Source organism: Bufo bufo, chromosome 4 (genome assembly GCF_905171765.1).
Source record: "Bufo bufo chromosome 4, aBufBuf1.1, whole genome shotgun sequence".
Taxonomy (NCBI): domain Eukaryota; kingdom Metazoa; phylum Chordata; class Amphibia; order Anura; family Bufonidae; genus Bufo; species Bufo bufo.
In genome coordinates this window covers 251,907,245-251,931,218 of record NC_053392.1, presented here as the reverse complement: position 1 = coordinate 251,931,218, position 23,974 = coordinate 251,907,245, and the positions used below count along the sequence as shown (strand labels likewise).

General features: G+C 48.1%; 1 protein-coding gene across 5 annotated transcripts in view; it reads right to left on the bottom strand.

Annotated features, from left to right (window-relative positions):
• The window catches only part of CCDC150 (coiled-coil domain containing 150), a 125,003-nt gene that overhangs the window by 87,089 nt on the left and 13,940 nt on the right, over nt 1–23,974 (bottom strand). For all 5 annotated transcript variants that reach the window (XM_040428507.1, XM_040428508.1, XM_040428509.1 and 2 more), the window contains 4 exons: nt 15,418–15,534; nt 15,203–15,332; nt 13,587–13,630; nt 12,579–12,671 (listed from right to left, as the gene is read on the bottom strand). In XM_040428507.1, the coding sequence (XP_040284441.1) occupies nt 12,579–12,671; nt 13,587–13,630; nt 15,203–15,332; nt 15,418–15,534 (384 nt within the window). The remainder of the gene's footprint in view (nt 1–12,578; nt 12,672–13,586; nt 13,631–15,202; nt 15,333–15,417; nt 15,535–23,974) is intronic.

Sequence of the window (23,974 nt, the reverse complement as noted above, 5' to 3'; positions counted from 1 at the left end):
CATCCGTTCATAACGGATCCGTTTGTATTATCTTTAACAGATTGTGTCATAGAAAACGGATCCGTCCCCATTGACTTACATTGTGTGTCAGAACGGATCCATTTGGCTCAGTTTCGTCAGGCGGACACCAAAACGCTGCAAGCGTTTTGGTGTCCGTCTCCAAAGCGGAATAGAGACTGAACTGATGCATTCTGAGCGGATCCTTTTCCATTCAGAATACATTAGAATGAAAACTGATCCGTTTCGGACCGCTTGTGAGAGCCCTGAACAGCTCTCACAAATGGAAAGCCAAAACGAGAGTGTCAAAGTAGACTATTTTGGGCTCTCGAGTCATGACTTCATCTTTTCCATAGAGCAGTCCTTATGAGGGACAGTTTATTGCAGGAAGAATCGTATAGTTTAATGACAAAATTTTGGGGTACATATAATATATTCATTTTTTTTAATAAATGTTATCTATTGGGGATGTGAGAAAAAAAACTGCAGTTCTGTCCCTGTACGAGTACTTTGGGGCACATTTATAAATAATAAAGCCCCATCGGTGGATCGCTGAAGTTTTGAAGAGGCCCCGGCCTCTTCATAACTTCGGAGAATCCGGGGGGCGGAGCTTGCCAATGGCCGAGTGAGCAGTGCGCATTCAGAGCTCCTGACCATCTCCGGCAGTTTTTCAGACTACAGGTCACAAGCGACTCACCTTCCGCTATGAAAAACAGAGGGAAAAGAACCTCATCCACACCAGCACCGGTGGACCGAAAAGCAGGCGCCATGGAGCGATATTTAGCGTCCAGCTCCCAGCCGACAAGTGGCGCCAAGACAGCCATGAGACCCAAGATGGCGGACGCACCTCATGGTGAGAAAACAGCGGCGGCCGCCGCAGCAGCATCCCCTGACCCCAGCCGATCACCGCCGGGCACACCGATCACACAGTCCTATGCAGGGGCAGTTCGCAGCCCGTCCTCAGCGGCTCCTTCCTCGCCTGCCATGACAGAGAGCAGGCTCTCCTCACCCAGCTCCTCACCGCAGTCCCACCGCTCACCAAGCTGCCCAGACGCTGACATACAGGCGATACCGTCCGCACAAGAGGAGGAATGGGACTGGAAAGTCCATCTTAAAGCTCTGCCCACAAAGCAGGAGCTGAATGATCTTTTTATTAAGCTTGAAGCCTCACACAAGCAAGATATTGCTGGCTTACATACAGATATCAAGCAAGTAGGCCACAGAGTGGAGGATGTGGAAGTTATCCAAGAACAAACCCTTCAGACATTGGAGTCTAACCAACAGATCCTGCAAGATCACACAGGTCAGATACAGGACATACTAAGTCATCTTGATGACATAGAAAACAGAAATAGGAGAAATAGTCTCCGCATAAGGGGAGTCCCAGAATCTGTTCTCCCACAGGACCTGGATCACTGGGCTCAAGATCTATTTGCCAAGTTACTTGACAGAAGCCCAGATTCTCCGGTCGAAATTGACAGGATTCACAGAACCCTGGGTCCGAAACTTGCAGATCCAGCTCGCACACGTGATATAGTGTGCAGAATTCATTTTTACAAAGAGAAGGAGGAGATCCTTAAGGCCTCAAGAAATATGATGCCAAGTCTCCCGGATTACCCCGGAGTACTCATTCTGCCAGATTTAGCTAGGCGTACGCTCATGTTAAGGAAAGCTCTCAAACCTTTATTGATCCTCCTTAAGGACAATGATATTATATACCGCTGGGGCTACCCCTTCCAGCTCTTCGCCAGAAAAGATGGGAAGTCAGCCACTTTCAAGTCCATCACTGACCTTCAGAAGCTATTGGACGTTTTCAATTTACCATCTGTCAACCTTCCAGATTGGCCCAGACAAAAGGAATTGGTTCCTGTGCCGCGCAGAGACCCTTGGCAGACGGCGCTCCCAAAACAGCAGAGGCCACCTAGAAGATCCCGTTCACCTAAAGACTGAACTGTCTAGCTATTGTGAGGTTCCAGCCTCTAGCTGCAATCTGTTTTTCTTTCCAAGGAAGCCTAATTACATAGGCTCTTTAGAATGTTTCTAACATAATACTAAATGTTCTCACAGTTTAATTGTGACCTGTTATAACCACTTATCTCATTGCTTACCCGGAGACAAGTCGGGCAGCCATAGCGCCCTTGTCTTCTCTTACCCCCACTAGGTTCCACAGCACCCACTGAGTGTTGTATATGACGAATAGTCATAACTTAGTGACCGTTGAACCGATTGTTTGGTTCCTATTACCCCTCAGATCATTATTGTCTGTTCACTGAAACCTAAGCGTTTCCTAATTGTATTATCTGTTTGTCTTACGTCTTCCCCCTACTTTCCCCCTTGTGTGTAATCTTTCCTTGCATCCTTAACCCTTACTCCTTTCATTCATCATGGCGGGATTGTTATCGTTTAGCTCCTTTAATGCCAGGGGCCTCAACAAGCCTGAGAAACGCAGTCAAATCTTATACCGGTTTCATAAAAAAAGGATCATGATAGCGATGATTCAGGAGACTCATTTCAAAACTTCATCCATCCCAAATTGCAGAAACAGGTACTACCATACCTGGTTCCATAGTTCACACCCAGATAAAAAAGCAGGTGGAGTCTCCATAGCTTTCCACAAAGCCTTCCAGCACAAGGTTTTGGCCTCTGACATTGACACTAAGGGGCGCTATATATTTCTTAAGCTTGCATTTAATGATCAAGTATTTACTGTTGCTAATTTGTACTTCCCTAATCAGGGCCAGGCCTCCTTTGGAACCAAGATGTTGAGAAGACTTGCTAGCTTCGCCGAGGGCTCACGTATTATTTTAGGAGGTGACCTCAACATGACCATGAACCCAGAGCTTGATTCTTCGGTGGGTAAGTCCACGATCTCTCCCACGTCGTTACGTAAGTTCAGAACAGCACTCACATCCCTCAGGTTGGTTGATCTTTGGAGGGTCTTGCACCCGGGTGTCAGAGATTACAGTTACTACTCAGCAGCACATAACACATACAGCAGACTAGACCACCTCTTCGTATCGCAGAGCTTCCTGGATCTTGATCCCCGATGCTCGATCGATTCTATGATATGGTCGGATCATGCGCCGGTATTTGGATTATTGTCTCCAATTCACACATCTCCTCGCTCATTTACTTGGAGATTAAACGATAATCTACTAAATGATGCGGTTTGCTCGGCAGCTATAAAAAAGGCCATTACTGATTTTGTTGCTGACCATCGATCGGATACCACTGCTTCTCCTCTAAAATGGGAAGCACTCAAATGTGTGGTAAGAGGCGTGTTTATGTCCCATGGGTCTCGGCTTAAAAGAGAAAGGACACATAAGCTAACCACGCTTTTTAAAGAACTGGAGGCCAAAGAGTCCATTAATAAAACCTCTGCGTCAGATTCTCTTAAAGCTGAACTTTCCTCCATTAGACAACAGATATTAAAAATTCTAGATCAAAAATCTCTTTGCATGAGAGATAAGATTAAACGAGGTTACTACGAGTTCGGTGACAAATGTGGGAAATGGTTGGCGAAAGCTTTACATCCACGTATTCCGCTCACACATATACCCTCTTTGAACATAGGCTCGAGGGGTCAGATACATGCACCGCTTGAAATTGCTAGTGAGTTCCGGTCATATTACTCAGACCTATACAATTTAGATCCCACACATACATCCGGCCCGAGATCGTCATCCCAAAACATACAAAATTATCTATCCCAATTTGGCCCCCCGAATTTACCGAATGATGCATCTACTGGTATGGAGGAGGATTTTTCTTCATCAGAACTCTTGCATGTCATTAAGGACCTCAAAAATGGGAAGAGCCCCGGCCCTGATGGGTTATCTGCACGTTTCTATAAATTCTTCACAGAAGATCTGGCCCCCATTCTCCTAGATGCATTTAATTCTATATCAGCCACATGCCCCTTTCCATCTCAAACCTTACAGGCCCATATTACAGTCATCCCCAAACCAGACAAGGACCATTCCCTTTGCTCCAATTATAGGCCCATTTCCCTTCTTAATATCGACCTGAAATTATTTGCTAAAATTCTGGCCTTAAGATTACATCCCCACATACCAAAATGTACCCATAGAGAACAAGTGGGATTTGTCCCAGGACGAGAGGCCCGTGACAACACCATCAAATCCATAAGCCTGATATCTAAAGCTAAACAACTAAAGATTCCCATGTGCCTTCTTTCAGTAGATGCGGAGAAGGCATTCGACAGGGTCAGTTGGCACTTCCTAGAAAGAACCCTGATTCATATTGGGATTGGTCCTAAGATGATAAATAGAATCATGGCCTTGTATTCTGGCCCTACCGCGCGGGTTCGTGTCAATGGTGTCCTGTCGGATTCCTTCCCTATCTCAAATGGAACACGGCAGGGATGTCCTCTCTCTCCGTTTCTTTATATTCTTGTTATGGAATCTCTAGCGAATGCCTTGAGAGCCAATGACGCAATCAAAGGCCTTCACATTGGCAATATAGAACATAAACTATCACTGTTTGCAGACGATCTCTTGATGTACCTAACAAACCCTAGAATCGGCCTTCCCTCAGTACTAAAGGAATTTCAGATTTTTGGGAAGTTATCCAACTTCAAGGTCAATGTCCAGAAGTCTGAACTTTTAAATATTTCTCTCCCTTCTCGAGATGTCACTACACTCAGAGATTCATTCGCTTTTAAATGGGCCTCAAGTAAGCTTAAACACCTGGGAACTTACATCTCTTCTGACACTTCCCACTTGTTTAAACTCAACTTCCTCCCTATACTCCACACCATTGAAAATAACTTACAAACTTGGTCAGCTTTAAATGTTTCATGGTTTGGCAGAATAAACACCTTAAAAATGGACGTTCTACCCAGACTTCTTTATTTATTCCAGACAATCCCCTGTCGGATCCCAGCCTCTTACTTCACACGTTTAAGGAAACTCACTTCTCGTTTTATATGGGGTAGATCCAAAGCCAGGTTGAGCTACAATCTCATGATCAAGTCCAAGGAACACGGAGGCACAGGCTTGCCTAACTTCCTATCATATTACAGAGCAGCGGTCGCCAACTGCGTGATTGATCTTACCCATAATCTTGAGGGAAAACTTTGGGTTGAACTAGAACACACTCTAGCCCCTGGTCTTATCCCAGGCGTTTTCTGGTATCCGACAAGTACACTGACTCAAATGCCCATTCAAAGGTTATCACCTTTTCTATCTTCTCTAGTACACATTTGGATCAGGTTCGCCTCTACAACTCGAATGGTTACGATCCCTGGCCCTCTCACAAACATATCTGGTCATCCGTTGATGCCAGCCGCACTGTTAGCTCTACCAGCCCTCAGCTTACATGCCAGACCTCAGATTAGAGTCAAAGATATATACTCAGTTAGAGGGTTAAAAGATCTTAAAGACCTAGGCCATATCATACCTGACTCACCAGGGCGATGGTTTCACTACCTACAATTACGCAGTTTCACTGGATCTCTGGCACCCGGTATGCAACTTCAATCCTCAGTGACTGATTTTGAGAAACTATGCCTAACTTCCTCTGCTCCTGGGCATTCTATATCTCTTATATATGCCATTCTGAACTCGGGAGAGATCGGGGATGACACAGAAGAGTTCCCTTCCCCAACCAAGAAAATTATGCTTTCATGGGAATCTGAGTTGGGATATCCTCTCACACCTGATCAATGGAAAAGATCTCTCCTTTTCACTCATAAATCTTCAATTTCCTGCAGGATTCAGGAACTTAATTATAAGATTTGGTCTAGATGGTATAGGACCCCGGTTAAACTTAACCAGTTTTATCCTTTGGTTCCAGACACGTGTTGGAGGTGTTCGAAAGATAGAGGCACTATGCTACACATCTGGTGGGAGTGTACGGGAGTAGCAACACTATGGAATGACATCTTCAAGCTACACGAATATTTGTACAAAATCCATATCCCTATGTCGCCCCAGATAGCTCTCCTTTCAGTTTACCCGGGCAGAATTGGGATAGTCAAGAAGGGCATTCTTAGATATTTTGTTATAGCAATGCGTCAAATAATTCCCAGAGCGTGGAGATCACCAGATAGTCCCCTTAGGATCACTTGGGTTAATGCTTTGGACTCTCTAGCACGTCTAGAGGAGCTGGGAGCCGAAGATCAAGGTCTTGGAGTCGCTCACTCTAAACAATGGGAGGCCTGGTACCAGTTCCGTGCATCAGCAGGTTTCTCGGGTTGGTTGTCCTCAGGATCTACCACTTAAAATATTCCATCCAGTCTGACTGCAGTCATAGCTTATATAGATTGCCAATTCAATCTCATTCCCCCCCCCTCCCTCCTTACCCTTCCCCCCGGATCCCTTGTCTTGTCTCCACCTGTTCTACCTCATCCGTCTAATATTGATGTTTGATGACTCTTTTTTCTTTGTACTGACTTGATAAGTACTATTGTAATACCCACAAAAGACATATACTCAAATGTAACTAGCTCATACTGCATGTTTTCAAATGTATATGGTTTTCAATAAAAACAAATTGAACCATAACTTCGGAGAATCCAGCGCCGCTTCTAAATGTAAGACAGCTTCTGGCCCGTGCCCTTCCCCGCCCACTTTTTTAGTCCTGGCATTGTGCCACAATCTATGCCTGAAATACGCCTAATTTAGGCGTATTTCAGATTGATAAACTACCCTCTTTGTTTTGATAGCAGCTTGACCTATTAGGCTCACACATGGCAGACTTGAGGGAATTCTTCTGCCACCCAGTTCTATGGCAACCCATCATCATTACATGCACACAACTCCTTCTTGGTGCGTTATTTTTTTGGTCACTTACAGTAGTGTATTTTTGGAAAATAACAGATTAATAATGTACTTCTCTTTTTTGTGTAAAAATAAAATACCAAAGTAAAAAAAAAAAATGGATATGAAACTGAATAAACGTTTTAGGGTGACTCCTCCACCTGAAATCCACTAATATAAACCAGAGAGGATAGACATTGGAAAATAATGGTTACTGCTGGAGAGATATGGTGAAACCTCTTATTATTTGTTGGCCACTTTTTTGAATTGGCACCTTGTACATTTCTTCTCAGAATTGCCCTTAGATATAAATGGCATTGACAGGTGAAAGTCAGGAGTTACAGGTAGACCCAATGGAGCTTGTGTAACACAAAGAGGGGTTGTCTGACTGAGACAAAACCTTTAAAGGGGTACTCTGGGAATTAAGAAAATTAAAATACCTAAATATTACTTTATTATAAATATATTCCCAAATACCTTTCATTACCGTAGTTATAATGGCTAGTTTTGTCTAGGTAGCAATAATCAGGGGGAAAAAATGGCGTTGTTCTATTAGTACACACAAAATCTGTCCTAATCATACAGGAAGAGAAGTTACTTCACAACACTTAAGTAAAGAGCTGCCTCATCCTCCTCTCTACTTGTCAGGAATTATGATCCTGAATACAGCTGATCAGAGATTCAGCTGAAGATCTTAAGGAAAGGAGCTCATTAGGAGACATGAGGTACAGAGAGGATGGACAGGAGTGACTGTGGTAATGGAGACTGCATACAAATGCTGCTGCTCATTACTACACCCCACCATCCTCTCTGTACTTCATGTCTTCTCCATTCCTACAGAGATTCAGCTGAAGCTCATTAAACTGTATTTAGGATCATAACCCCTGACAAGTAGGAGAGGAGGATGAGGCAGCTCAGTGCTGTGAAGTAACTTGTCCTGCTGTGATTAGGACAGGTTTTTGGTGTACTAACAGGACAGCTGACATTTTGTTTCTCCTAATGATTGCTCCCCAGACAAAACGAGTCATTATAACTAATGAAAGGTATTTGGGAATATGTTTATAATAAAACGAGATTTTTGTATAACTTACCAGTAAAATCTCTTTCTCGCTCTTCCTTGGGGGACACAGGAAACCTTGGGTATAGCTCAGCTCCCTAGGAGGCGTGACACTAAGTGAAAGACTGTTAAGCCCCTCCTCTAGCAGCTATACCCTCAGCCTGGGGAGAGAGACTACCAGTTGCGTGCCCAAGTAGTTAAAACAAAGGCAAGGACCAACCGAACAAAAACCAAACAAATCAAATACCCGACAGGGCAACCAAACCGTAATGGTAACCGAAAACAATGGGTGGGTGCTGTGTCCCCCAGGGAAGAGCGAGAAAGAGATTTTACTGGTAAGTTATACAAAAATCTTGTTTTCTCGCCCAATTCCTTGGGGGACACAGGAAACCTTGGGACGTTCAAAAGCAGTCCAAAAAGGGGGAGGGACTACAACCCAAGATGAATTAAACCACCGCAGGCATCAAGAAACCGCCGCCTGCAAGACCAAGAGGCCCAAAGCAGCATCCGCCGATGCATAAGTGTTCACCCTGTAGAACTTGGTGAAAGTGTGCAAAGAAGACCAGGTGGCCGCCTTACACAATTGTTCAGCCGAAGCTCGATTCCGCTGAGCCAAGGATGCCCCGACCGCTCTGGTAGAATGAGCGGTAACACCAAAGGGCGGCTCCCTGTTCGCAGCACGGTAAGCCTCAGCAATAGCCATCTTGATGAAGCGGGCAATAACCACCTTGGACGCCGCCAGTTCCCTGCGCGGACCTCCCGGGACCACAAAGAGGCCGTGCGCCGAAAGGGTCCAGTAACATCCAGGTAGATCCTCAGGGCCCTAACAACATCCAGGCGGTGAAGCTCTCGTTCCCGAGGATGAGAAGGGGACGGGCAAAGAGAAGGAAGGACAATGTCCTCATTATGGTGAAAAGCGGACACCACCTTCGGAAGGAAATCCGGAACCGGGCGGAGAACCGCCTTGTCCTGGTGAAAGACCAAGAGGGGTTTCGCCAATTCAGACACGCGCCGAAGAGACGTGATGGCAACGAGGAAAAAAAACCTTGCAAGACAACAAGCGAAGGGAAACCTTCCGCAGAGGCTCGAAGGGGGAAGACTGGAGAGCCGCAAGCACAACATTAAGATCCCAAGCTGGAACGGGAGAGCGATACGGGGGAACATAGTGAGCAACCCCCTGGAGAAAGATCTTAACCGGACCGAGCGGAGCCAGAGGGCGCTGGAAGAGGATCGAAAGCGCTGAGATCTGACCCTTTAGGGTACTGAGACCCAAACCCAGGTCCAGACCAGACTGCAAGAAGGACAAGACCGTGGTGAGGGAAAACCGAAGAGGATGAACATCCATGGTCTCGCAGAAACCCAGGTAGGCCCGCCAGGTTCGGTAATAAATCCTGGACAATGCCGGTTTCCGCGCACGAATCATGGTACGGACCACATCAGCAGAAAACCCCCGCCGCATCAAAACTGCGGTTTCAATAGCCACGCCGCTAAACGTAGCGACCCTAAATGCTGGTGGAAGATCGGCCCTTGAGAGAGGAGATCTTCCCTTAGAGGCAGAGGCAAAGGCGTGTCTGCCAGGAGAAGCATCAGGTCAGCGTACCAAGGGCGACGAGGCCAATCCGGGGCTATCAGAATCGCAGGCGTGCCCTCCGCCGCGATCTTTCGAAGAACTCGTGGCAGAAGAGGGGGGGCGGAAAAACGTAGAGGAGAGAGAACTCCGTCCAGGGAAGAACGAGCGCGTCTGCGCCGTAAGCCTCCGGGTCCTTGGCCCTGGCCATGAAGGTGGGAAGTTTGTGATTGAATCTGGAGGCCATGAGATCCACGTCCGGACGACCCCATCGGAGGCAAATAGACTCAAACACGTCGGGGTGCAGAGACCACTCGATCTGAGGGACTCCATCCGGAACCGATGAAGATGGAGGAAACGGTTTAACCGTTTGAGATCCAAAATGGGACGCACCGAACCTTCCTTCTTGGGAACCACAAAAAGGTTCGAATAGAACCCCCTGAATCTGTCCTCCATAGGAACCGGAGCGATGACCCCCTTGTCCAGAAGGGTGCGAATGGCAGTGAAGAAATCGGCCGCCCCCTGGGGATCCCGGGGAACCCGGGAGCGAAAGAACCGAACTGGGGGGAGGGACGCAAACTCAAGCTTGTACCCGGAAGACACAACCTCGAGAGCCCAGGCGTCGGAGACGTGCGCCTGCCAGATGTCCCTGAACAGGAGGAGTCGTCCCCCCACCCGGGTGGGTGGGGGCGCACCTTCAGGCGGGGTTCTGTTTGGCCGCGGGAGGGCGAGCAGGCTGTGACTTACGCCAGGAGGGCTGGGTCCGAAAAAAAGGCAGGGTTAGGAGATGGACCTGAAGTGAAGCGAGGTGCGGGAGCCCTACGGGAAGACCTAAAGCGCGAGAAGCTGGAACGGCCTCGAGTGGCACCCCTGGTCCTGGACTGGGGAAGATGAGTACTCTTCCCCCCCCCGTGGCTTCGGAGATGATTTCATCCAAGCGGGTCCCGAATAATCGAGAACCCGCGAAGGGAAGGCCCGTAAGAGACCGTTTTGACGTGGAGTCCGCCGTCCAAACCTTTAACCAAAGCTCTCTCCTAGCCGAAACGGCCAGGGCAGACGAACGGGCTATGAGAGCCCCCGCATCAAGGGATGCCTCGCAGACGAATTTACCGGCTTGAACGATAAGTTGGGCTAAGGCATGGAGGTCCTGAATGGAGATATCGGACTCAAGCTCTTGATCCAGCTGAGACGCCCATTCTGAAACAGCTTTTCCAGCCCAGGCGGAAGCAAAGACCGGCCTGAGGGCGGAACCGGAGGCTGCAAAGATGCCCTTGGTAATGGACTCCATACGGCGATCCTCAGCGGATTGTAAAGAGGAGCCGTCCGCCACAGGAATGGCCGTGCTCTTGGACAAACGGGCCACAGGGGGGTCGACTTTAGGTGGTGAAGCCCAATTCGTAATGCAATCCGCCGGAAAGGGATAACAGATATCCAACTTCTTAGGCGGGGTAAAACGCGCATCAGGACGAGATCAGGCCTTAGAAACCACCGACGAGAAGTCGGCATGGAGGGGGAAAACCGCAGACGCCTGATTTTGGCGGAAAAAAGAAACGCTGGTCTTGTCAGAACTAGGAGGATCATCGTGAATCTTGAAGGTATCACGAATATTGGCAATAAGATGGCCCACGGCAGAAGCCAGTTTAGAAGGCAAGGCCGAGTCCATATCCCAATCCGAATCGACCAGTTCCCCTTCTGAGGGCATATCCCGTAAAGAGGAGGGGCCCGACTGAGAACGCACCCTTGGAGGTGACAGGGAAGCATCCGAAGATGATACGTGCTCCGCCCTGGACCGCTTCTGGGGTTGACGGGCTCTGGAGGCGTCGCTGGGAGAGAGGGACTCAGACGGGTCGGCCATGGTAGCAGACCCGGAGGGCACAGCAGGGGAATCATCCGGCTGCGATAAAGGCAATGCATCCGCAAGGCGGCCCACAACATCAGTGAGACTGGCCACAGCCTGGGCAAGGGATCTAGCCCAGTCAGGGGGATCCAAGAGGCCAGGGAGTGACACAACAGGTGGCGGACCCTGCAATGGGGCCTGGCATGCCGGACAATGCGGGTCAGGCTGCCCTTGTGGAAAGGGCGCATTACATGCGGTACAGGTATGATACCATGGTCCAGCAGGCACTGAAGTGTCAGACATGTTGGCTGGAAGATTAGGAGAATAACCGTCCAAGCCGCCGCAAGTCAGAGTGGCAGCAGGTAGCCGAAACGAGAGCGCGCAGCCACTACCTGCCCGGAGTAGAAAAAAGGCGGCTCCCCCTGTACCCACTCCATTAAACCTCCCCCTGCGACCCCGTCTTGCCAGCACTTCTCCACCCTCCCCCCACACAAAGGGGGGGGGCCGTCAAGGCGCATGAGAAGAGCACCCTGCAGGTAGGAAACGGAACGAGTGAAGCCAGACAGAAGGAGAGAAGGGGGAGCAGAGAGAGAAAGAGAAGGGTGGTGGGGGCAGGATCAGGGCTGGAACAGCCACTCTCACCATCCTGAAGACTTCACCCTCTGTCCATCCAGCAGGGACGCCCCTTCAGCCACTGGCACCGAAGTGGCAGGAAGCTGGAGAGGGGCTTGCATGTTGGCGACCCTTGCGCTGGCGGGATGCAGGGGAGCTGGGCTGCCCTGGTCCTCCTTGTCTTCAGTGGGGGAGGCAGCAGTGCGGATAGCCGGCACTGGCGCAGCTCGACCCCAGGAGAATAGAGAGGTCCAGGCGTCTCTGTTGTCCCTGTTGAAAAAGAGAAAAAACATAAAAAATAAAATAAAAAAATCAACTTCAAGCAAAGACAGCTCTGCAGAGCAGAGAGTGTCTTGCCTCCTTGACACTAAGCAAAAAACTGGTAGTCTCTCTCTCCCAGGCTGAGGGTATAGCTGCTGGAGGAGGGGCTTAACAGTCTTTCACTTAGTGTCACGCCTCCTAGGGAGCTGAGCTATACCCAAGGTTTCCTGTGTCCCCCAAGGAATTGGGCGAGAAAGTATTATTTAAGTATTTTCATTTTCTTAATTCCCGGGGAACCCCTTTAAGCCTGAAATACACCATTAAAATAAAAGAACAGATGTCCCAAATATAAAATGAACCCAATACAAGCACAATTTTAACATACAAAGGCACAAAGAAATGTAATATCCAGTAACACTGGACCTAAACACTGCATGGCATTCCACGTTATTCCAGATACGTTACCTGAACATTTTCTGCAGCTTCCCGCAGAGCAACAGAGTCCGCTCGCAACCGTGCAAGTTCAGCCTGTTCTTCTTCACACTTCTGCTTAATAACCTAACATTGAAGAGCAATCATAATAAGCATTACATGGAGGACTATAACTCCTGAAGTAGAAAAAATACTTTTAGGAGTTGTACAACATTCATAAAAAGGAGATCTGATATTTTTTTTTATTGCAAAAGCAGCATTAATAGTGTGCATGGGGGTGGGGGCTGTGAATTTCTACAAAACACATACCACTGACTACATATTAATGCATCAGAAATTAGAGCATCAGCCAATGACGCAAAAGAGACAGCAGCAAGTGCATCCATATTGACTACCACCGCTGAATTAAGATCACCATACGTGGCTGAGAAGCTGACATTGTCAGTATGTTCCATCAATAATACATTTACATTTTGTCCGTTTTTTGTAAGAAAAAAAAAAACACCCCAATATAACAAAAAAATGTCCCTGTGAGCAAAATAAATATTAGAACCAAACATAGAAGTGAATGGAGCATTGACCAATATGCACAATCTATTCAGTAAGGGGACCCCTCTTTCTTGGGATCATTGGGAGTCCCAGTGGTCCAACCTCCCTTCCCTTGTGGAAAGGTGATAGGATTTATCCCACGAAAACTTTCAGCCCCAAAAAGCCCCAGAGAACCATATTGCAGAATCTTTCTTTCACCTGGGACTACAATTTTGTTTTCTGCCCTAATACCCCGGCCAAGGCACAGTATGCTCCCCCTTTAACACCCAATCTCAGGGCACAGAAACAACCAGCCCTCCCTAGCCAATCCCCTGTGAAATACTGGCATTGTGCTAAGTAATCACATGATCAATTAATGTATATGTAGACAATATGGCAGCGGTTTGTTTACCTGGAAATAGTACTTTTTCCCCCATCATGCTACTGCCACTAGTTTAATATATGTCCATAGTACTTGCCTCAGAAAATTTCCTATTCGCCTAATATCCTTACCTTGACTTCCTCATATAACTGGTTTACAAGCGAGTCCTTTGCCTCTGAGAAATAAACCACAAGTTGTTAAGAAAAACTTAGTTTTTGGCACATAACAAGAACTGTAGAAACTATCATTGACAATACTTAAAGAGAACCTGTCACATTAAACATGGTGTCTGAGCTACAGGCAACATATTGTAGAGCAGGAGGAAATGAGCAGACTCGTATATAGTTTTATGGGAAAAGATTCCGTATAACTTGCGATTTATACATTTACATTACTGCTCATTCTGGGCTTTGAAGTCCAGGAGGCGGTACTATCAGTGATTGACAGTTATCTCTGTATGCACATAGAAGGAAAGCTTCACTGATAGGACCGCCTCCCTGAATTCAAAGGGGATAGGGCGGTGGTACGGCATATGTGGTGGCTGGAATCGCAGGAGCGAACATGCATGCCACCTCTCATCAGTCTGTGTAGAACTGTGTAGAACTCTCATCAGTCTGTGTAGTACTGCACATGCCTCGGAACTGTTCTACACAATCTGTCACTGGCTGCTCAATCCAGCATCCCTCTGTGCTAAAAAGGCTTCACTAGCAGCCTCAGGAACACAGTCACAGAGGCAAGCAGCGCCTGTACATGTGCTAAAATAAAAGTTAAAAAAAATGATACCCCCTTTCTCCCCTGCTGCTCCCAGCACTGCTATCTCTTCTTCTGGCTGCAGTGGTCACGTTTTGTGCACACAGGTCACCACTGTAGCCAATAATTGGCCTCAACAGTGCTGTCTCATATACTGCTGAGGCCAATGATTGGCTGCATGGTGACCTGTATGTATGGAACATCACCACTGCAGCCAGGAAGATAAAACCAGTAATGGAGAGGACTGGAATGCATCACTGGAAGCGACTGGTAAGAAAAGGGGAAAGTATTGCTTTTTTAGGGGGGATGCCTGAGTTTTTATTTAATTCAGAATACCCTTTTAACTAACCCTCCCTACTTGTTGCCAACACATTCTGCATGTTAGGAAGAAGCAGTGATTATGGGGAAAGATGCAGAATCAGACTACCATGCAACTGGACAAAGATGAGGGAAGGTCAAACAGCTCACCACTAAAACACTTTGCAAGGTCAAAACCCGGGAAAACGCGATGGTGCACGGAGAAGAAAACGGTAGAATACTGTTAAGAGGACCCAAGCACTGTGTGTCAATAAAACTCTTTATTGGTCACTTCTTAAAAAGATCTTTAAGTGTGAATTCACATACTACTTGTTTCATATAATATATATATATATATATATATATATATATATATATATATATATTTTTTTTTTTTTTTTAGACGTGACCAATAAAGAATCGTTTTATCGAGACGCAGAGCTGGAGTTCTCTTCTCAGGATCAGACTACCCAGGGTCTGTTTGTAGTCTATAACCCTGGAGACACACAGGGCTGCATTAGAGCTGCATACACAAAGGAGATTTTTAATCAAGGCTTGCAAAGTTGCTTAATTTTTTTAAATTGTAAATGTATTAAAACAAAGACTAAAATGGAGGAAACAAAGGGTATGAGGCTAACTGAAATGCTACAGGTTCTTTTTAAGATAAAATATGGAAGACAGCAGGTTCCCATATAAATACCCATTTCACTCTGCAACTGATGTTTGTCCCTTTCAGCTTCCAGACTCCTCGATTCTGCATTCTCTAGTTTGTCTTTCATTTCTTTGCTTTCTCGGTTTATATTCTGGCAATACTGCTGCAGCTCCTGAACCTGCAATTCAAACATATAGCACATCAGAACTATAGATGCTACATGTCTTATGGATGTCTTATGGCTGAATACATCTGATGTCCACCTGTGTCCGCTCCTCTTCTACAACATTGTTCATGTCCTGCACTGTATGAAGCAGTGCCGCCTGCTCCTCCTCAAGCAATGCCCGCAGAGCAGCTTCTTGTGATAACTTGTCTTGCAGCTGGGAAAGAAAGACATATGTTGGCGACATAACTGATATACAAAGTCATAATCATATTGTTATATACAACCATCAATACCAGCTCCCCAAAACTACCGACATACAGACAGTATGAAGTAACTAAGAGTATCTCGAATTCTTATAAGGCGGAATTAAATGCAACACTGTATATATAGGACAAAAGAGTTTTCGGGGAATATAAACATTGACATCCTGTTCGATCTTTGGGGGTTCATCCCCTGGGGAAGCTGACAATCAAAGCTCGTTCATTGTTTACACGGGCACAGCACCGTACATACAAGTGTGGCTGTGCCTGGTACTGCAGCTCGGTCCTGTTCCAGTGATTAAAGGAGTTGTGTCACTTCAGCAAATAGTATTTATTATATAGAGAAAGTTAAAGCGGTTGTCTCACTTCAACAAATGGCATTCATCATGTAGAGGAAGTTAATACAAGGCACTTACTAATGTACAGTGTGGAACAGAAGTATTTGAACACCCTGCGATTTTGCAAGTTCTCCCACTTAGAAATCATGGAGGGGTCTGAAATTCACATTGTAGTTGCATTCCCACTCTGAGAGACAGAATAAAAAAAATATATATATAAAGGAAATCACATTGTATGATTTTTAAAGAATGTATTTGTCTTGCACTGCTGAACTTAAGTATTTGAACACCGAGAAAAAGCTAGAATTCTGGCTCTAAAAATTGGATTTTTTGTACTCACCGTAAAATCCTTTTCTCGTAGTAGGCATTGGGGGACACAGCACCATGGGTATATGTCCAACTACCACTAGGAGGCGACACTAGACATAAAAAAGTGTTGGCTCCTCCCCGTTGGGCTATACCCTCTCCACAGACACTAGGCAGCTCAGTTTGTACCAAAAGCAGTAGGAGAGAGAAGAAAGGCAAGGAACCAACAACTCCCGTACCGGGAAAGATCAAGAGACCAGCCCGGAGAAGCTGAAGTAAAACAACATAGGGAGGGATCTGTGTCCCCCAATGCCTACTACGAGAAAAGGATTTTACGGTGAGTACAAAAAATCCAATTTTCTCGTGCATGGCATTGGGGGACACAGCACCATGGGACGTCCCAAAGCAGTCCCCGAGGGTGGGAAGAACAACCATGCCACCTGTGGGCATACAGGTGCGGGAGAACCATGTGACCCAACAGGAGAAAAGCACGGAATAGGCAGGAAGCCTCATAACAAGGGAGAAACTCCAAGGAGGCCACAGTGACGACTGCCAGCACCCCAGGACAAATGCCTGGGAGAAGGTCCCAAATGCAAGAAGAAGGCAAAGGAACACCCAGCTCAGCCGAAGGCTGGAGGGAAAGTAGGACAGCATCGCGTATCGGATCTACCCAACATCCCAATTGTCTCAGTTGAAAGCACAAACACCCTGAGGTCAACCCCTGAAGGGCAAGGGGAGCAAGGGAAATTGGAATCACTGAAGGCCAAACGAGAGAGTGAAGCTATAGCAAGGCTCACATGTGAGTGGAGCAGGTCTCCTCTCACCGAAAAACAGGTGAAAAAGTTAAGCGCCCTATTGAAAGGAAAAGATCCTAAAGGCGCTAAGGGAAACCGCCAACCCCTGGAAGGGGAGGGGGTTGTAGGTAAAAACCAGGAAAAGAGAAAAGACAAGACCTGCATCCCCAACCAGGAGACGAGGAACGAGCCTCTGAAAACAAAATATCGCTGAGAAGCGCAAGACCGGAGAAACTCTGGCGAAACTCATTATCAGGGAAGAAGGGAACCAGATGCAAGCCCAGGAAATCTCAGCAGGGGCACACTGGGGAGAGGGAAGCCATAGCAAGGCTCACATATGAAGGGAGCAGGACTCCCCCCCCACCGCGAAGCAGGTGATGAAGATAAACGTCCTATTGGAAAGAGAAAACTCCCAAAGGCGCTAAGGAAAACCGCCAACCCTTGGAAAGGGAGGGGTTAGGAAGTAAAGGCCAGGTAAAAAGAAAAAAATAAGAGAAGACCTGCATCCCAAAACCAGGAGACGAGCCCCTGAAAATAAAATAATCGCTGAGAAGCGCAAGACCGGAGAAACTCCGGCCAAATGAAGTATCAGGGAGATGCAGGGCAAGTAAATCTCAGCAGGGGTACACTGGACTGAGAGACATGGGAGGAGAAGGAGAGTACTCCCAAAAGTCTAAGGAGGAAGGCTCTACAAACAGGAGGGGTCCCTCCCGAAGGATACCATAAGGTGGAGATGCAAACCGTAGCACTAAACCACTCAACACCAGGTACTTGAAGTGGGAGGATGGGAAGACAGACATGAATCCCATGAGGTCCAAAAGGCTATTGGAACCCGCAAGGGGAACAATCAACCCAGGTCCCTTCCCAAACAACGATAATCCTACAGAATCTGAGTGATCAAATGAACGGTGACAGGGACTCCAGAAAGGAGTACCCGCAATGGGCTCACAAGGAACCAGGAACTGAACCACCAGAGGACAACAAAAACCAGAATATCCAAGAAAAAAATGAAAAGAACCACCCTATGGGAAGGAATTGGCCATGGACAACTAGCCATTCAAAGAATAGTGGCTAGCAATCAGCATACATTGTCCCGGGGAGGGCAAATACAGCGGCTTGGGTTGTACCACTAAAACAGACGCCCATATGCATAAGGAATGGTGAAGTCGCTATAAAAGAAGCGGGAGTGACTACACGAAATGTAGAAACCAGCTGCGACCGACATACAGAAGGCTCCCAGGGGGAGAGAGTACCGGATGGGCGAGGACAATAGCAAGGTCCAAAAGGACTGCCCTCTGTTAGATAGTACAACTAAGCATAGAAATAAGGGAACACCCGGACCCAGAAGGAACTACGGAACCCTGTCCTATGTCAGAGCAATCAGCAGAAAATTCACCTACCAGGCAGGTGTGTGACGCTCAGTGGTTCTGTCCCTGACTCATCAGGGAGGACGTCCAGCGAGGAAATGTCGCTGACCCCAGGAGGATTCCGTGTGGCGGAGGACGTCAAGTGATGGCCGAAAAACTACCGCAGCGGCCGGAGCTCAGCAAGCTACGTATCCCAACAAGGAGAAGATCCAGTGGAGATCACTGTACTCCACGAGGAATGGTCCGCCCTGTAATAGGAAACGCGGATACTCCTTTATAATATGTGGAACGCAGAGTGCAGCCGAAAGTAGTATTTGATAAGGATGGCAATAGCAACCTTAGCACAAAAACCAACAACCACCAGGCCATGGTGTAGGGAGCGTGGTTGTATGTGGACCACCCACCAGATCAGAACAGATCAGTCATGTACTGGGTACACCAGAAGTAGAAATAGACCGACAAGGAGGAGGTTGGGCTGGCCCACCCCTGCCAGATATGGCTACCATATTCGAGCTGAACCAGGATGCCGAAAAGGGAAGTAACCAACATCCGCAGCACAGATTAGTGCCCGGGGAAGGAAGCACCCAGTAATACAGAAACCGTATGGGCCACAGATTGCACCATAGGGCCCAGCACGTGGGTTGAACGGTGACAGGGACACTAAAAATACACGCCGAAAACCGAGGTAAAGTGGCTGCATGTTGCACACTAAGGAGGGTGGAAACATAGCCACAGCATCCAGGAATGCAACCGCATTTGGAGGGTACAGGTCCTCAACCTGTAATGTAGAAATGAGGCTGTGTAGTGTAGAGATACGACCAGACCGGTGCAATGGGTACAGCATCTGGAGATGGCCGAGGTACTAGGTCTAAGATTAGAGCGATGGGTCCACATGGAGCACCCTAGGACCAGAGAAGTGCAACGGCTGCCACGTTAGCTATGGCACTTATATTTCGCTCGGGAAGGGAAAAATAGGGCCACACGGTACCACAAGGAATGACAGGTGCACACCACAACAAGGTAAGTGCAATGGCAACTGAAGAATGCCCTCTATTTCACCTAAATAGAGGGAAATAGGGCCGCATGGCACACCATAGAGCCCGACAGGTGTAACGGCTGCAGCATCAGAGACGGTGCAGAAACTCACCTAAGAAGGGAGTAAGATGGCTGTTTGGTGCACTCTAGATGAGGTTGCAGTGGCAACGGCACTACAAAGTGGCCTCAATATCTCGCACCATAAGGCCAAACAGAAGCAACGGCTACAGCTCCTGGAGATAGAGAGGTTAAATAAAAATGAAGGGCACAAGGTGGTAGCCTGGTGCCCACTAGAACCAAACAGAGGCAATTGCACAGCAATTCAGAGTAGCCTCTATATCTCGCCGGAAAGGGAGAAATAGTGCCGCACGGAACAAAAGAGCCCGCCAGGGATACTGGATACAGCATCAGGAGATAGTGTAGGGACTCTACCCATGAAGGGAGCAAGGTGGCTGGAAACAGACAGGTGCAATTGCTACAGCAATTGAAGGAGGCCTGTGTATCTCGCCCGGTAGAGGGAAATAGTGCCGCATGGGACACCTAACCAGTCAGCAGGAACTCTACCTATGAAAGTAACAAGGCAGCTGAAAACAGACAGATGTAATCGCCACGGCATAAAGGCCGGCCTGTATTCTCTGGTACAGGCACTACAAAAGAACCCTTAGAGGCCGAGAAGGGGAGCCAACCCTACAAGTGGCGCTTGCCTGAACTATCAGCTTGCCTAGAACATAGCCCCTGGATAGGGGCCAGGAAGGTCTGTCGTGCACAGCCTACGAGGGCGTACATACCAGAGACACCGCGTAGGTGTCCCAGCTGCTAAGCACGGTGACGGCTGCCTTACCTATGCGGTAATTACCTGTGCAGGCAGGAGGGCGCCATCTGAAAGTCCACTAGAGGGGCACCAAACCTGGTAGGGTAGGAACCACTATGCACGTTTGACTTGACCACGCAGAGGATTCTGCATGGTGGAAGACCGCCTGATGCTCTGTTCCGAGGGAATCGGTGCAGAGGTGTCCCCAGAGGCAACTGACAGAGAAGGCTTCGTCACCAGCCTCCGGCCTGTCCTGGGGGACCCGAGGATGCCGGGGAGGGGTGGAAGCTAGTTGAGACCACCCAAGGGTGGTCCATGGGCTACTCTTTGCGGGACCCTGTATCTTAGCGTGCGCGTGGCACAGGGGGGGAAGGAGACCGCAATTTGTAGGTAGCGCTCTAGCGAATCCGCCAGGGACTGAAGGATCGCCATGGAGGGAGCCCATTCACGCGGGAGGGGGCCCTACCACGTGGAAACCTCCGTAGACAACGGACGCACGAAAATCGTGGCGATCCGATACGGAGGCCGGGAGAGGAGGGCCCCATAGAGCAGCAGGGCTGACCTATCTAACCCCGGAAACAACATTTCCCAAGAGGTGCTGCAGCAGCTATATAGTAGGCAGGAAACCTCATTCAGGTGGCAGGGCTGCAGGAGAATGCAGCAATAGAGAGGGGAGAGAGGGAAGGGGCCTGTGGAGCAATCAGCCAGAGGCTGCCTACCGGACCCCAGGAGTTGTGCAGCGCACCGAGCGCAGAAGATGGCGACCGGAGATAGCAGGAGCCGGCGACCGCAGAAAGAAGGAGCCGACAGCCGGAGAAAGAACCGCCTCTCAGAGAGAGAGCAGAGAACCTGGGGCCGGCTTGGCAGGCAGAAGAGGCCCCTCCCAGGCTCCCCCCACGGAGGGGAGGAGACGTGAGAAAGCCCGGGAAGAGAAAAAATGGGCGGGGAGTTGCGGCCTAGTAGGCCCGAAAAGCCGGGGACTAAAGTAATGGAGCGCGGCCGGGAGCGAACGGCCGCGACCGCGATAGTGCCCCAGAATTGCCGCGACGAACGGGGGCCAGGTGGGGGAGAGAGCTGAGGAAGAGACCCCCAGGGAGAGAAACAACGGAAGGCCAGGGGCTTCAGGGGCCAGGATACAGCTGAGAGAAAAAACCCACAAGCTAGCAGAGGCAAGGCAGCTTATCAGAGGCAAGTCATTGTCCCACACAGCAATAAAGCTGTATCATGTATCCGGGAAGGGAACATGAGGGGGGAACGCGTCCAGGCGTGGGAAGGAGGGTGGGATCCCTAATCTAACATACTCACCCTCAGACGTCTTCAGGCGCAGCAGTAACCACCCCCTCGGCGGACTCAACACGGGAACCGTGGGACTGCCGGAATTCCACTGCGGAAGCAGATTTGGGGACTGGGTGGCTGCCAGGTACCTGAGTACGCGCCCGCAGGGGGGCGACTAAAGTGGAACACGATGGAGCCACCCCTGCCGCAGGCCGAAACCTGCAGAGAAAGAAAAAATGATTAAAGAAAAAATAAAATAAAAAAGTAGCAGGATGACCTGCACAAAAAAGCAGGTCAGGTCTGCCTCCTATGGACACTAGAACAAAACTGAGCTGCCTAGTGTCTGTGGAGAGGGTATAGCCCAACGGGGAGGAGCCAACACTTTTTTATGTCTAGTGTCGCCTCCTAGTGGTAGTTGGACATATACCCATGGTGCTGTGTCCCCCAATGCCATGCACGAGAAAGACTTGTTACTGTGCCTTTAAAAAGTCCACCTCTACTCCACTCATTAATCTAACTTAGTAGCACCTGTCTGAGCTCTTTAAAAGACACCTGTCCACCCCACAGTCAGTCAGACACCAACTACTACCATGGGCAAGACAAAAGAGCTGTTAAGACACCAGAGACAAAATTGTGGACCTCCACAAGGCTGGAAAGGGCTACGGGCAATTGCCAAGCAGCTTGGTGAAAACAGATCAACTGTTGGAGCAATTGTTAGAAAATGGAAGAGGATAAAGACGACTGTCAGTCTCCCTCGGACTGGGGCTCCATGCAAGATCTCCCCTCGTGGGGTATCACTGATAAGAAAGGTGAGGAATCAGCCCAGAACTACAAGGGAGGATGATCCAGAGGAGGCATGGGAGAAAGTCATGTGCTCAGATGAGACCAAAGTATAACTTTTTAGTCTAAAGTTCACTCGTCGTGTTTGGAGGAAAAAGAAGGATGAGTTGCATCCCAAGAACACCATCCCTACTGTGCAGCATGGGGGTGGTGACATCATGCTTTTGGGGGTGCTTTTCTGCGAAGGAGACAGGACGACTGCACTGTATTAAGGAAAGGATGAATGGGGCCATTTATTGTGAGATTTTGAGCAACAACCTCCTTCCCTCAGTAAGAGCATTGAAGATGGGTCGTGGCTGGGTCTTCCAACATGACAACGACCCGAAGCACACAGCCAGGATAACCAAGAAGTGGCTCCGTAAGAAGCATATCAAGGTTCTGGAGTGGCCTAGCCAGTCTCCAGACCTAAATCCAATAGAACATCTTTGGAGGATGCTGAAACTCTGTGTTGCTCAGCGACGGCCCCGAAACCTGACAGATCTAGAGGAGATCTGTGTGGAGGAGTGGGACAAAATCCCTGTTGCAGTGTCTGCAAACCTGGTCAAGAACTACAGGAAACGTCTGACCTCTGTAATTGCAAACAAAGGCTTCTGTACCAAATATTAACACTGATTTTCTCAGGTGTTCAAATACTTATGTTCAGCAGTGCAAGACAAATACATTCTTTAAAAATCATACAATGTGATTTCCTGAATTAGTATTTTTTTTATTCTGTCTCTCAGAGTGGGAATCGACCTACAATGTGAATTTTAGACCCCTCCATGATTTCTAAGTGGGAGAACTTGCAAAATCGCAGGGTGTTCAAATACTTCTGTTACTCACTGTATTGTTATTATCCATAATGCTTCCTTTGCTGCCTGGATTCATTTTTCTATTACAGTATACACTGCTCGTTTTCCATGGTTACAGACCACCCTGTAATCCATCAGTGGTGGTCGTGCTTGCACACTATAAGAAAAAGCATCAGCCTCTCTGGTGGCCGGGACCACGGGAGCGCACATAGGCAAGTATTTTTTCCTATATTGTGCAAGCACGACCACCACTGATGGATTGCAGGGTGGTTGTAACCATGGAAACGAGCAGTGTATAATGTGATGGAAAAATAAATCCAGGCAGCAAAGGAAGCAATATGGATTAGTAAGTGGCTTGTAATAACTTCTTCTACATGAAAAATGGCACCTACTGAAGTGAGACACTCACTGTATTGTGATTGTCCATATTGCCTTCTTTGCTGGCTGGATTAATTTTTCCATCATATTATATGCTGCTCGTTTCCATAGTTACGACCACCCTGCAATCCAGCAGGGGTGGCTGTGCTTGCACACTATAGAAAAAAGCACCCACGGTCCTGACCACCAGAGAGGCCAGCATTTTTTTCTATAGTGTGCAAGCGCAACCTCCGATGCTTGATTGCAGGGTCAGCCAGCAAAGGAGGCAATATGGACAATAACAATACATTAGTAAGTGTCTTGTAGAAACGTTCTCTACATGATAAATGCCATTTGCTGAAGTGACACAACCCCTATAAAGCTGAACTGCAGTACCAGGCACACCCATCCATAGAGATGACTGTGTAAATGATAAAGGAACCTCTACTGAGTGCGCACGGGGGGAAGGTGGTGGTGGTG